Source organism: Carcharodon carcharias, chromosome 17, assembly GCF_017639515.1.
Source record: "Carcharodon carcharias isolate sCarCar2 chromosome 17, sCarCar2.pri, whole genome shotgun sequence".
In the NCBI taxonomy this organism is placed as follows: Eukaryota; Metazoa; Chordata; class Chondrichthyes; order Lamniformes; family Lamnidae; genus Carcharodon; species Carcharodon carcharias.
Genome location: NC_054483.1, coordinates 69,450,193 through 69,465,657, shown reverse-complemented (window position 1 = coordinate 69,465,657; position 15,465 = coordinate 69,450,193). Strand labels below are relative to the sequence as shown.

The window sequence follows — 15,465 nt, the reverse complement described above, 5'->3', positions numbered from 1 at the left end:
TCGAGTCCAGGAAAGAGCTGAAATATAAGCTGGTTTAAGATGTGTGTGTGGGGGGCGGAGAGATAGAGAGACAGAGAGGTGGAGGGGGGGGGTGTGGTTGTAGGGACAAACAAGCAGTGATAGAAGCAGATCATCAAAAGATGTCAACGACAATAGTACAATAGAACACATAGGTGTTAAAGTTAAAGTTGGTGATGTTATCTAAACGAATGTGCTAATTAAGAATGGATGGTAGGGCACTCAAGGTATAGCTCTAGTGGGGTTTTTTTTATAATGGAAATAGGTGGGAAAAGGAAAATCTTTATAATTTATTGGAAAAAAAAAGGGAGGGGGAAACAGAAAGGGTGTGGGGATGGGGGAGGGAGCTCACGACCTAAAGTTGTTGAATTCAATATTCAGTCCGGAAGGCTGTAAAGTCCCTAGTCGGAAGATGAGGTGTTGTTCCTCCAGTTTGCGTTGGGCTTCACTGGAACAATGCAGCAAGCCAAGGACAGACATGTGGGCAAGAGAGCAGGTTGGAGTGTTAAAATGGCAAGCGACAGGGAGGTTTGGGTCATTCTTGCAGACAGACCGCAGGTGTTCTGCAAAGCGGTCGCCCAGTTTACGTTTGGTCTCTCCAATGTAGAGGAGACCACATTGGGAGCAACGAATGCAGTAGACTAAGTTGGGGGAAATGCAAATGAAATGCTGCTTCACTTGAAAGGAGTGTTTGGGTCCTTGGACGGTGAGGAGAGAGGAAGTGAAGGGGCAGGTGTTGCATCTTTTGCGTGGGCATGGGATTGTGCCATAGGAGGGGGTTGAGGAGTAGGGGGTGATGGAGGAGTGGACCAGGGTGTCCCGGAGGGAGCGATCCCTACGGAATGCCGATAAGGGGGGTGAAGGGAAGATGTGTTTGGTGGTGGCATCATGCTGGAGTTGGCGGAAATGGCGGAGGATGATCCTTTGAATGCGGAGGCTGGTGGGGTGATAAGTGAGGACAAGGGGGACCCTATCATGTTTCTGGGAGGGAGGAGAAGGCGTGAGGGCGGATGCGCGGGAGATGGGCCGGACACGGTTGAGGGCCCTGTCAACGACCGTGGGTGGAAAACCTCGGTTAAGGAAGAAGGAGGACATGTCAGAGGAACTGTTTTTGAATGTAGCATCATCGGAACAGATGCGACGGAGGCGAAGGAACTGAGGGAATGGGATGGAGTCCTTACAGGAAGCGGGGTGTGAGGAGCTGTAGTCGAGATAGCTGTGGGAGTCGGTGGGTTTCCCACCGACTCCCACAGCTATCTCGACTACAGCTCCTCACACCCCGCTTCCTGTAAGGACTCCATCCCATTCCCTCAGTTCCTTCGCCTCCGTCGCATCTGTTCCGATGATGCTACATTCAAAAACAGTTCCTCTGACATGTCCTCCTTCTTCCTTAACCGAGGTTTTCCACCCACGGTCGTTGACAGGGCCCTCAACCGTGGCCGGCCCATCTCCCGCGCATCCGCCCTCACGCCTTCTCCTCCCTCCCAGAAACATGATAGGGTCCCCCTTGTCCTCACTTATCACCCCACCAGCCTCTGCATTCAAAGGATCATCCTCCGCCATTTCCGCCAACTCCAGCATGATGCCACCACCAAACACATCTTCCCTTCACCCCCCTTATCGGCATTCCGTAGGGATCGCTCCCTCCGGGACACCCTGGTCCACTCCTCCATCACCCCCTACTCCTCAACCCCCTCCTATGGCACAACCCCATGCCCACGCAAAAGATGCAACACCTGCCCCTTCACTTCCTCTCTCCTCACCGTCCAAGGACCCAAACACTCCTTTCAAGTGAAGCAGCATTTCACTTGCATTTCCCCCAACTTAGTCTACTGCATTCGTTGCTCCCAATGTGGTCTCCTCTACATTGGAGAGACCAAACGTAAACTGGGCGACCGCTTTGCAGAACACCTGCGGTCTGTCCGCAAGAATGACCCAAACCTCCCTGTCGCTTGCCATTTTAACACTCCACCCTGCTCTCTTGCCCACATGTCTGTCCTTGGCTTGCTGCATTGTTCCAGTGAAGCCCAACGCAAACTGGAGGAACAACACCTCATCTTCCGACTAGGCACTTTACACCCTTCCGGACTGAATATTGAATTCAACAACTTTAGGTCGTGAGCTCCCTCCCCCATCCCCACCCCCTTTCTGTTTCCCCCTTCCTTTTTTTTCCCAATAAATTATAAAGATTTTCCTTTTCCCACCTATTTCCATTATAAAAAAAACCCCACTAGAGCTATACCTTGAGTGCCCTACCATCCATTCTTAATTAGCACATTCGTTTAGATAATATCACCAACTTTAACTTTAACACCTATGTGTTCTATTGTACTATTGTCGTTGACATCTTTTGATGATCTGCTTCTATCACTGCTTGTTTTTCCCTACAACCACACCACCCCCCTCCACCTCTCTGTCTCTCTATCTCTCTGCCCCCCACACATACACCTTAAACCAGCTTATATTTCAGCTCTTTCCTAGACTCGAACTCAAGTTCTGTCGAATGTTGATGGTAAGATTTTTTAGATAGGAAGTGTGTGCAGATGTTGGAATTTTAATATGGATATTATTTCATACATTAGATATTACTTGCTGTAGTGAATAAGGAAAACGCATTAATTATTTCATGGCAAATAAAAAATTACTTGGTGCTTCAAATGTCTTTCCAATTTGAGTGAACTATTAATTCAAAATGAGCAAAGCCTTTTGGTTTATACTTTCTGCATGTGTGTGTCCTATGCTCTTTAAATGCAATAGCAATATATCTATTTGTGCTAGTAATTATGTACACTTCAGCAACAGTATCTGGGAGTAATTTGTTGCAGTTCTTGGATGATCTTTTTGCCACATATTAGTAGGATGCACTTTTAACAGAATGCACAATATAATTAAACGATCAGTTATATGAAAAGTACTTCATTTTGAATAAAATACTCATTAAAAAAACTGAAAAACCCCCGCTTTAGTTGCTCCTAGAGTTAACCTTTTTTTCACCTCATAGAATGTTTGAGTTAAAGATATATTTCAACTAACATTTTCTTAATTCAGTTGAATATTTGCCTTGGGCAATGTATAGTTGAAAGTTCAGCTCATTCTAAATGTTATGAAAATGTTTGTTGATTTTCGGGCAAAGAATTATTTTAAATGCCACCAGCTTGTAGCAATTTGAAATTGGTGACTTCTGTTTGCTTGATGCAAGCATCGAACTTTAGATTGAAAGCTCGAGGAACACAATCCCTCAAGGCCTGAACAGCCTTGATGTACTGTACCTTTCTAAAGATTATCAATAAAGCTTAACAGTTGCACCCATAGAAACAATGTAAGCATTTCAATTGTAGTGCATTGAAATGCCAACCTGACCATATTGTTTAAAACTTTTTATAAATGATGGGTTGATTGCATTTGCCAAGGAATTAGTTGTTCTGGAGGTGGGGAGGGAGAAGGTTGGCAAGAGGTGGAGCATAATTGAAAAACCTCAATCTTCCAATGGCATTGGCTATTGCTGGATTTCTGTGTGCATTAGAGTTATCAAAAACAGATATTGGATGAGACTGCTGTCCTCCAATGATTGTGACTTTGTTCACCCACTGCAAGGATTTGTAGCTCCTATAAACATGTAGTATAGTACAAGGTGAACTTCTGAAGACTGAAAGAAACCTCCCAAAAGCTTCTTAGGAATCGAAGGATGTCAGTAATTTGAATGAAAAAATTATGTCAATTGCAGCTAGATGTATTTCATGTTTTCAATTATTTAGCACTTAATGAATTACCAAATTTTAGGCTTTAATTTGTGGCCTTCTGGTTAACTTACTTATGGGTCGTAAACTCTATTCCACAACTGCTTGACTTGGTCCTCCGTGAATGTCTCAGGATAATGCTGTGAAGTGGCTGTCTTTTTAAAAAATTATATGTCTACCCCCATCCTTCTGCTGGGGCTTACCTTTTTGTGTGATTTTGGGAGCCCTCAAGACAATGTTATTTTGTTCAAAAACAGAATTACCTGGAAAAACTCAGCAGGTCTGGCAGCATCGGCGGAGAAGAAAAGAGTTGATGTTTCGAGTCCTCATGACCCTTCGACAGAACTTGAGTTCGAGTCCAAGAAAGAGTTGAAATATAAGCTGGTTTAAGGTGGGGGGGGGGGGGGGGGCGGGGCGGCGGAGAGAGAGAGAAGTGGAGGGGGGGTGTGGTTGTAGGGGCAAACAAGCAGTGATAGAAGCAGATCATCAAAAGATGTCAACAACAATAGAACAAAAGAACACATAGGTGTTAAAGTTGGTGATATTATCTAAACGAATGTACTAATTAAGAATGGATGGTCGGGCACTCAAGGTATAGCTCTAGTGGGGGTGGGGAGAGCATAAAAGATTTTAAGATATTTAAAAATAATGGAAATAGGTGGGAAAAGAAAAATCTATATAATTTATTGGAAAAAAAAGGAAGGGGGAAACAGAAAGGGGATGGGGGAGGGAGCTCACGACCTTAAGTTGTTGAATTCAATATTGAGTCCGGAAGGCTGTAAAGTGCCTAGTCGGAAGATGAGGTGTTGTTCCTCCAGTTTGCGTTGGGCTTCACTGGAACAATGCAGCAAGCCAAGGACAGACATGTGGGCAAGAGAGCAGGGTGGAGTGTTAAAATGGCAAGCGACAGGGAGGTTTGGGTCATTCTTGCAGACAGACCGCAGGTGTTCTGCAAAGCGATCGCCCAGTTTACGTTTGGTCTCTCCAATGTAGAGGAGACCACATTGGGAGCAACGAATGCAGTAGACTAAGTTGGGGGAAATGCAAGTGAAATGCTGCTTCACTTGAAAGGAGTGTTTGGACCCTTGGATGGTGAGAGAGGAAGTGAAGGGGCAGGTGTTGCATCTTTTGTGTGGGCATGGGGTGGTGCCATAGGAGGGGGTTGAGGAGTAAGGGGTGATGGAGGAGTGGACCAGGGTGTCCCGGAGGGAGCGATCCCTACGGAATGCCGATAGGGGGGGTGAAGGGAAGATGTGTTTGGTGGTGGCATCATGTTGGAGTTGGCGGAAATGGCGGAGGATGATCCTTTGAATGTGGAGGCTGGTGGGGTGATAAGTGAGGACAAGGTGGACCCTATCATGTTTCTGGGAGGGAGGAGAAGGCGTGAGGGCGGATGCGCGGGAGATGGGCCGGACACGGTTGAGGGCCCTGTCAACGACCGTGGGTGGAAAACCTCGGTTAAGGACGAAGGAGGACATGTCAGAGGAACTGTTTTTGAAGGTGGCATCATCGGAACAGATGTGACGGAGGCGAAGGAACTGAGAGAATGGGATGGAGTCCTTACAGGAAGCGGGGTGTGAGGAGCTGTAGTCGAGGTAGCTGTGGGAGTCGGTGGGTTTGTAATGGATATTGGTGGACAGTCTATCACCAGCGATTGAGACAGAGAGGTCAAGGAAGGGAAGGGAAGTGTCAGAGATGTGAAAATGATGGAGGGGTGGAGTTTGGAAGCAAAATTAATAAATTTTTCCAAGTCCCGACGAGAGCATGAAGCGGCACCGAAGTAGTCATCGATGTACCGGAGAAAGAGTTGTGGAAGGGGGCCGGAGTACGACTGCAACAAGGAATGTTCCATATACCCCATAAAGAGACAGGCATAGCTGGGGCCCATGCGGGTACCCATAGCCACACCTTTCATTTGGAGGAAGTGAGAGGAGTTGAAGGAGAAATTGTTCAGCATGAGAACAAGTTCAGCCAGACGGAGGAGAGTAGTGGTGGATGGAAATTGTTCGGGCCTCTGTTCGAGGAAGAAGCTAAGGGCCCTCAGACCATCCTGGTGGGGGATGGAGGTGTAGAGGGATTGGACGTCCATGGTGAAGAGGAAGCGGTTGGGGCCAGGGAACTGGAAATTGTTGATGTGACGTAAGGTGTCAGAGGAATCACGGATGTAGGTGGGAAGGGACTGGACAAGGGGAGAGAGAAGGGAGTCAAGATAACGAGAAATGAGTTCTGTGGGGCAGGAACAAGCTGAGACGATCGGTCTACCGGGGCAGTTCTGTTTGTGGATTTTGGGTAGGAGATAGAAGCGGGCCGTCCGAGGTTGGGCGACTATCAGGTTGGAAGCTGTGGGAGGGAGATCCCCAGAGGAGATGAGGTCAGTGACAGTCCTGGAAACAATGGCTTGATGTTCAGTGGTGGGGTCATGGTCCAGGGAGAGGTAGGAGGAAGTATCTGCGAGTTGACGCTCAGCCTCCGCGAGGTAGAGGTCAGTGCGCCAGACAACAACAGCACCACCCTTGTCAGTGGGTTTCATGACAATGTCAGGGTTGGACCTGAGAGAACGGAGTGCAGTAAGTAAATGAAACTGGGGGCACGCGCAGCTTTGAAAAAGGGTACGCATCCGCAGTTTTTTTGTTTTTATCTCTGTGTTTAATTGACTGCCACTGCTCTTCAAGAAATGCCTACCTCCTTGAAGAAGGTCTGTTCTTTTCTGCGACAAGATTTCCATTCCTCTCTTTTGCCTTGCTCACCTTCATTGCTTTCCATTTCCCTCCTGGTGTTTGACAAGGTGTTTACTAAAACCCGCTCTCACAGCCATATCTCCTTTCTCAGTGACTGTCTCCGTCTTTGACTTACCCCACGGGGATTTCAACTGAAATTCCACCCCTCATGTTTCGAACCCACCCAGGATTACAGGTATCTCCGGGACATAAAACGTTTCTCGGACTGCTGTTCCTGTCACATTCTGAAATCCACACTCAGTGCCATGCGCCGCCATATGAACACACTCGACCTCTCCCTCCAGCAGCACCGCCGTACCCTTTTTCAAAGCTTTTTTTCGCAGTCACTGACCTCATCTCCTCTGGGGATCTTCCTCCCACAGCTTCCAACCTGATAGTCGCCCAACCTCGGACGGCCCGCTTCTATCTCCTACCCAAAATCCACAAACAGAACTGCCCCGGTAGACCGATCGTCTCAGCTTGCTCCTGCCCCACAGAACTCATTTCTCGTTATCTTGACTCCCTTCTCTCTCCCCTTGTCCAGTCCCTTCCCACCTACATCCGTGATTCCTCTGACACCTTAGGTCACATCAACAATTTCCAGTTCCCTGGCCCCAACCGCTTCCTCTTCACCATGGACGTCCAATCCCTCTACACCTCCATCCCCCACCAGGATGGTCTGAGGGCCCTTAGCTTCTTCCTCGAACAGAGGCCCGAACAATTCCCATCCACCACTACTCTCCTCCGTCTGGCTGAACTTGTTCTCACGCTGAACAATTTCTCCTTCAACTCCTCTCACTTCCTCCAAATAAAAGGTGTGGCTACGGGTACCCGCATGGGCCCCAGCTATGCCTGTCTCTTTATGGGGTATGTGGAACATTCCTTGTTCCAGTCCTACTCCGGCCCCCTTCCACAACTCTTTCTCCGGTACATCGATGATTACTTCGGTGCCGCTTTATGCTCTCGTTGGGACTTGGAAAAATTTATTAATTTTGCTTCCAAACTCCACCCCTCCATCATTTTCATATGGTCCATCTCTGACACTTCCCTTCCCTTCTTTGACCTCTCTGTCTCAATCTCTGGTGATAGACTGTCCACCAATATCCATTACAAACCCACTGACTCCCACAGCTGCCTCGACTACAGGTCCTCACACCCCGCTTCCTGTAAGGACTCCAGCCCATTCTCTCAGTTCCTTCGCCTCCGTCGCATCTGTTCCGATGATGCCACCTTCAAAAACAGTTCCTCTGACATGTCCTCCTTCTTCCTTAACCGAGGTTTTCCACCCACGGTCGTTGACAGGGCCCTCAACCGTGTCCGGCCCCTCTCCCGCGCATCCGCCCTCACGCCTTCTCCTCCCTCCCAGAAAAATGATAGGGTCCCCCTTGTCCTCACTTATCACCCCACCAGCCTCCGCATTCAAAGGATCATCCTCCGCCATTTCCGCCAACTCCAGCATGTTGCCACCACCAAACACATCTTCCCTTCACCCCCCCTATCGGCATTCCGTAGGGATCGCTCCCTCCGGGACACCCTGGTCCACTCCTCCATCACCCCCTACTCCTCAACCCCCTCCTATGGCACCACCCCATGCCCACACAAAAGATGCAACACCTGCCCCTTCACTTCCTCTCTCCTCACCATCCAAGGGCCCAAACACTCCTTTCAAGTGAAGCAACATTTCACTTGCATTTCCCCCAACTTAGTCTACTGCATTCGTTGCTCCCAATGTGGTCTCCTCTACACTGGAGAGACCAAACGTAAACTGGGCGATCGCTTTGCAGAACACCTGCGGTCTGTCTGCAAGAATGACCCAGACCTCCCTGTCGCTTGCCATTTTAACACTCCACCCTGCTCTCTTGCCCACATGTCTGTCCTTGGCTTGCTGCATTGTTCCAGTGAAGCCCAACGCAAACTGGAAGAACAACACCTCATCTTCCGACTAGGCACTTTACAGCCTTCCGGACTGAATATTGAATTCAACAACTTTAGGTCGTAAGCTCCCTCCCCCATCCCCACCCCCTTTCTGTTTCCCCCTTCCTTTTTTTTCCAATAAATTATATAGATTTTTCTTTTCCCACCTGTTTCCATTATTTTTAAATAGCTTAAAATCTTTTATGCCCTCCCCACCCCCACTAGAGCTATACCTTGAGTGCCCTACTATCCATTCTTAATAAGCACATTCGTTTAGGTAATATCACCAACTTTAACACCTATGTGTTCTTTTGTTCTATTGTTGTTGACATCTTTTGATGATCTGCTTCTATCACTGCTTGTTTGTCCCTACAACCACACCCCCCCTCCACTTCTCTCTCTCTCTCTCTCTCTCTCCGCCCCCACCACACACCTTAAACCAGCTTATATTTCAACTCTTTCTTGGACTCGAACTCAAGTCCTGTCAAAGGACCAAAAATCCACATTTTTTTTGTTTTTATCTCAATGTTATTTTGTTGCTTAGCCTTTGCTCCTGGATGGGAAATCATTCCCAAGCTACTCTAAGAGACTCTATTAGCTTGTTCCAGTGCACCATGGCTGAAGGTAGGGCACAGCATGTGGTGAACAGAGTAACCTGAATATACACTTCATACAAAAACTGCTATTATGGAAATACTTTGGGATTAAAGCCACTATATTGGATTTTTCCAGTGCAGTTTGTAAGTGCTGTTCATATTAGATATTGTTGAATCATGTATGCTACTGCAAATCCATTACAGTGTGGCTGACGACCCAGAAATAATTTACACAAAGTAAGATGGGTTTTTCAATAGTTGTTTTCATCAGCCTTCTATAATCAAACATGTAAAGAGAGAAACAGAGTTAATGGACTGAATTTCACCAGAATGGTCTCACTGCGGGAGTTGAAAGCAGGAGGTGACCCTGCATAGATAGGTGCCAGGATCCAGACAGGCATATTCCCAGTGGTGGCAAATTGAGTAGCTGCTGCTGGGGCTGTCATTAATTAAAGATGGAGGCCTTCCCTCATGAGCTACCAACCCGCTACTAGCAGTGGCCTGTGATGAGACTGCAATTGTAGGATCAGGGTATTTTGATGGCTGGGCACCCTTGAAAACTGGTAAATGGGGCCTGGGGATGCCAGGAGAGGCAAGTCCTGGTGATTGAGAAATGGGTGAGTGTCTCAGTGGGCAGGTGTAGCCATTGCTGCAGGGGGTGGCCATTGCCACTGGGGCTTCCTCCCTGGACCATGGAGTGCCCAAAAAGGAGGGCTCCCACACCCAGAGCGCACTGGAATGCCGCTAAGTTTCATTGGGCATTCCTCCCATGTGGCAAAGGGCCCTGATGGGGGAAGAATGCCATTGAAGCAAGAAATGACCAGTAATTGGCCACTAGAGTGTCTGAATTGGGTTCCCAGTAGGCAGCTTGCTGCCATCTTTGTTGCCAATGACAAAGCGGCATTGTAGGGGGTGTCGGCGGGGGAAATGTCAATGTTCCCAATCCATTTCTGTGCTATTTTCTCAGCCTCCAGCCTTCTTGCCTCCCAGCATATCACCAAAGGCCTAATAAAATTCCAGCCAAATTTTTGAGTCTATGACCTTTAATTAGTTTTTGTTCTATAATCCCTTTTATAATGGAGGTCTTGTGGCTCATAGGGTAGTACCCCTGGTTCAAGACCCACTTCAGTACTTGTTGGTCATGGAAGGATGGTTCATGAAATGGTTCAAACAGGTTGATCATCAGCCTGCTAATCCTTCCAACACTCACCCACTATTCCCCAAGTGGAAAAAATGTTAGATATGAAACAAACACAAAACATTGCTTTTACGAAAACCATCTATGAGTACAGTTATACTTTGTAGACCTTGTTGTGGTGGACCTTGTGATGGAATCCATAGTTTCAAAGCTTGTATGTTTTGAGACAGACCCTAATTGGAAAGAGAAACTGACCCTCCCAGTTTCAAAGGAAACTAAGACAAACTGAGATTGGAAACCAAAACTTACTGGTTGAAACTATATACAATGAGACAAAGCCATCAGAACTCAATGATGAATCCAATGGTACAGTACAGGCAGCTGAAGACTAGATCCAGAAGTTAAGAATAAGTGAAGATATAGTTTTGCTGAAACAACAGGCATGCTGTCGAAGCTTTACATTTTACACATCAGGCCAGATGCAAGAGTGCTAAATTTCAAATGGAACAACATTTATACTGCATAAGGAAAGGGTTGCTGATTGGCTGGCAAGTCAGCTCTGATTGTTTGAGATGTTGCCATTTTAAATGCACCAGGGAGCTTTTAGCCCCAATATTTTTGTTTATTCTAAAAAGGTGCAATGTCTGGACATGTTCCTTTTGCTTATGCAGAGCGCAGGTCACTGCATATGACTATATGGAGATTGTTGCTCTCTTTGAAGTTTGGCATTCTTGTGTCTGTCCTGATATGAACATACAAATTAAAAGCAAGAGTAGGCCACTCGCCCCTTTGAGCCTGCACCGCCATTCAATAAGATCATCACTGATCTGATTTTAACCTCAAGTTCACATTCCTGCCTACCCCGATAACTTTTCAACCCCGTGCTCACCAAGAATCTATCTACCTCTGTCTTAAAAATGTTCAAGGACTCTGGAACTCTTTTCTTCAAAAGGTGGTGGAAGCAAAGACTCAACCCTGTGAGAGGAAACAAACTCTCTTCATCTGTCTGGATGAGTGCAAGCTGAAAAGCTTTGACAGTATGTCGTTTTTTTTTAAGCAGTACCCAAGTTCTATACTACCAAGTGACTATAAAGATATAGTTGCTGCAGTTGTTTCTGTTACTTGGTGATAACATTGGTGGACATACATCATCCAGCCAGTTGTAAGTAGAATTGAGGAGGTTCTGTAGGCGTGTGCTGTTTTTGTGAAGACTGAGCCCATGGAACTCAGGTTGGTTGTGCGCCACTGTTGGTTGAGGATCCAGCTAAATCTTAGAAGAAGAGGAGCTCAAAATCTTTGTGAGGAAGATGGGAGTTTTAAGAACTTTGACTGAGATTGATAACATATGCTGCGTGAACTGTTGAGCCAATTCGTAAGATTTGTCTTAAGTGTATCTTTCATTTAATGTGTAATTTATAGTTTTTAATTGACAGCAATTTGTCTATTAATTCATGTTTAACTTGTGTTGTTTTTGGGTTTTAGAGTATAGGGGGTTAGCTAAGATAGTATTTAGTGTTTGCTTTGTTTGACTTTTTTATAGTAACAATTGTTCTGTTTAAACCATGGAATATTGTGGCTTCATTCTTGCAGTAAGTAACTGAGATTTCGGATTTCTTTTTTTTAAAAAAAAGTTACTGGTCTCAACCGAGATCATAACGAGCTAAAGTTCAAGATTTATTGAAAGCGTTATTAGTTTGGAGGATAAACTAGATAATAGACATCTTTTACAATAATGTTCCGTTTAAGATAGTTGCCTAAAGAAATGGCTTATTGCACGCAACACTACAGAGACTTCCTTTCCAGATCCATTCCTCCATTTAAATGTTAATCAAATTCTAAATGTTACTTATAGTTACAACTGCCAGGCCAATAGGCAAAATTCTAGATTGCGTATTGATTATCATGACCTTAAGATTATACAAGCATAGGTTTTTTAAATTGATCTACTTAAGTTTCAAAATGTAAAAAATCATAAAGTGAAAATAAGTAACCGTGGACAAGTTTACTCCAGTTTTTTTCTGTTAGTGTTCTCTGGATTTTAAATCTACTTTTGAGATTGGAGGCTTCCTTTGTATCCCCCTGAAGTAATGCAGCACATTTCCAGTTAGGAATCTAACTGCTGGACATTCATTGAAATTGTAAAGCAGGTTTGCTGACAATACCATAGTCCTAATGCCTTGTCTTGTTTTCAAATCAACTTTTTGGGGCTAAGATTTGAGCGAGTCTGCTTTTTTTCCATAAACATGATGCTTTCATTTATGTCGTTTCACTGGATATTAATAATGAAAAACAGCAATTGCATTTATATAGCACTTTTCATGGCCATCGGGCTGTTTCAGGTGCTCCACATCATCACTGTTGTAGCATAGGCAAGCTGAGCAGGCAATCTGTGCACAGCGAGGTCCCACAAAAGTGAGCTGAACAAGCAGATATATATTTTTTTGTCTTAATCTTTCCTGGGATGTGAGCATTGCTGATGACGCCAACATTTGTTGCCCATCTCTAATTGCCCTTGAACTGAGTGGGATTTTAGGCCATTTCAAAGGACAGTTAAAAGTCATCCACATTGCTGTGGATCTGGAATCACATGTAGGCCAGACCAAGTAAGGATGGCAGATTTCTTTCCCTAAAAGGGCATTAGTGAACCAGATGGGTTTTTAAAAACAAATCAGTGATAGTTGTCATGTTCACTATTAATGAAACGAGCTTCACAATTCCAGATTTATTAACCAAAATTAAATTCTACGGACTGCTGGGGTGTGATAAGAACCCAGGTCCCTAAAGCATTAGCCTGGGCTTCTGGATTACTAATCCAGTGACATTGCCACTCTGCCACCATCTCCCCTGATAACCTGGGCTAATCAATATTAGCTGAGGGATTAGTTTCAGGCAGCACAATGGAGAACCCTCCAGCCTCTCTCCAAATAGTGTTTTGGGATTCATTATGTCCACCTGAGAGGGATGACATGGATTCACTCCATATTCAAAAGCCCGTACCTCCAACTATGCGCATTCTCTCGGTCCTGCACTGAAATGTCAGCCTAGATTATTACTCTTAAAGTGGGGCTTGACCTTTCTTGTACTAAGACAATGTTACCATTGATCCGAGACTGCAGTACAAAGAATTAAAGATATTTACCTGTGTGATAGAAAAATCTGAAAATACAAAATGCTCAAGCTGTTGTTTTTCTTTTACCAATTGTTAGTTTTACTTCAATTTAAGTTAAACTCAGCCAATTATGGAGGCTGATTTTTAGTCAAATTACCAGTAGGTATATTGTGTGAACATTTGTGAAAAAATATTGGGATGAAAGAACTTCAGGAAATGATCCAGTTTTTATTAAGCCAAGCATGCACTTTAATTATCTCAGCAAAGTACTATCAGATTCAATATGATGACGTTCAATTTAATGACAGAAAATTTGAAAGACATTTATAAAAGTAGAAGTGTTGGCCTTTGTTTTTCTTAAATATTCTTCCTGAATTAATAATCCAGAGTGCATGTTCAAATCCCACCACAGCAGTTTAAGAATTTGAATTCGGTTTATAAAATCTGAAAATATGAATATGGTATCATTAAATGTAATCATGAAGCTGTTGGATATTCATAAGGAGGAGGCCGGCTTTCCTTGCCAAGTCTGGTATAGTATCAAATGGAGAAAGCCTACCACATTGGAACACTGGCTGAGCAACAAGTGCCAGCCTCAACAGCGAAAACCACATCTCAAATGTGTTGGAGCATTTTCACTTATTTACCAGTGAAATTTACTATTGAATCTATAATTCTTGAAATAACACAATTCTTTAAAACTTTAAAGTAATGTTTTGGTACATTCAATAGTTTGCAAGTAAAGTGTCTTATTTTCCTTTCCTAAAAAATACTTAGGACAATCCTTAAGGAAAGCGGATTTGCTCGTTATCTACATTCAGCTGTCATCATCAGTGGGGCTATGCTCATTTTTGGAGGGAACACCCACAATGACACATCTCTGAGCAATGGAGCAAAATGTTTCTCTGCTGATTTCCAAGCATATGATATTGGTATGTACAGCTAAGAAAAACTACCCTTTGGAATAAGTTCAATACGCATTGGTGAATCATATGCATTCTGATTGTTCAAAAAGCTCTACAAAATTTGTTATTGAATTGCTGCAGAAATGATAACATTCCGCAGATTCATCACATGTGATGTTGCATGTTTTCAAGTTAAATATGATAAACAGTAGCAATTTCCTTGTTTGTGCATCAACAGAACCTTTTATGCAGGTCCACGCACACATGCTCATTTTCTTTCTTTCTTTCTTTCTATTTATCTTGCTCTCATTGTCCTCCTTGGATCTTCATTCTGTATATCTATCCCATCTTTCTCCCTCCTATTTGATTAGTTCTTTCTGTAGATACTGAACTGTCCACGTGACAACTGAGAAAAGTACAGCAGCCACCCTTCCGCTTCGAGCAACAATTATCTATTGTCTTTTCCCAATCATCATTCTTGCCTTCGTCCTCATCTATGTGTTGCCCCTCAGCAATGTCATTCAAAAACAGTGTCAGCTTCCATGTATTCTCATGGCATCCAACTGGGTGAGTAGAAATTTCCTTCAGCTAAATATCGGGAAGACTGAAGCCTTGGATCCCTGACACAAACTCTGTACTCTAGCCACTGACTCCATCTCTCTCCCTGTCTACTCTGAGGCTGAATCAGACTGTTCTCTTCTTTGATGTTGTATGTGACCCCGAGATGGGCTGCTGACCACATATCCGTGCCATTGTTAAGGCTGTCAATTTCCACCTCTGGCATCGCTGTCTTCGTTCCTCATCCATGCCTTTGTTATGTCTAGACTTGACTATTTCATCACGTTCCTGTCCAGTCTGCCACATTCTATCCTCCACAAACTTGAGGTCATCCAGAAATCTGCTCTGCTTATCCTAAATCACATCAAGTTCCTTCCATCCATCCATCACCCGTCTCATTGACCAGCAATGCCTCAAAAATACTTATTCATGTTTTCAAATCCCTTCATGGTTTTACTTGCTCCCTATCTGTATAATCTCTGGCCTTACAATCTTCAGATCTCTGTGCTTCCCCAATTCTGGCCTCTAGGATACACCTGATCTTAATTGCATTGACTGCACTGCCTTCAGTTTTAAGCCAGCCCTTGAAAGCTATCTCTTTGACAAAGCATTTGTCATCTGTCCTAATATCTCCTTATGTGGCTCAGTGTCAAATTTAATTTTATAATTTGTAAAGAGCCTTGGAATGCTTTACTGTGTTAAGATGCTATATAAATTCAAGTTGTGGTAAACAGTCATACTGATCAATAATTGCCCATCTATAGTTGGCTTCC

At 44.5% G+C, this 15,465-nt stretch overlaps 1 protein-coding gene across 1 annotated transcript in view; it reads left to right on the top strand.

Annotated features, from left to right (window-relative positions):
• The window catches only part of atrnl1b (attractin-like 1b), a 1,080,114-nt gene that overhangs the window by 165,245 nt on the left and 899,404 nt on the right, over window positions 1–15,465 (top strand). Inside the window, exon 10 of the mRNA XM_041209279.1 lies at window positions 14,007–14,161. Within this exon, the coding sequence (XP_041065213.1) occupies window positions 14,007–14,161 (155 nt within the window). The remainder of the gene's footprint in view (window positions 1–14,006; window positions 14,162–15,465) is intronic.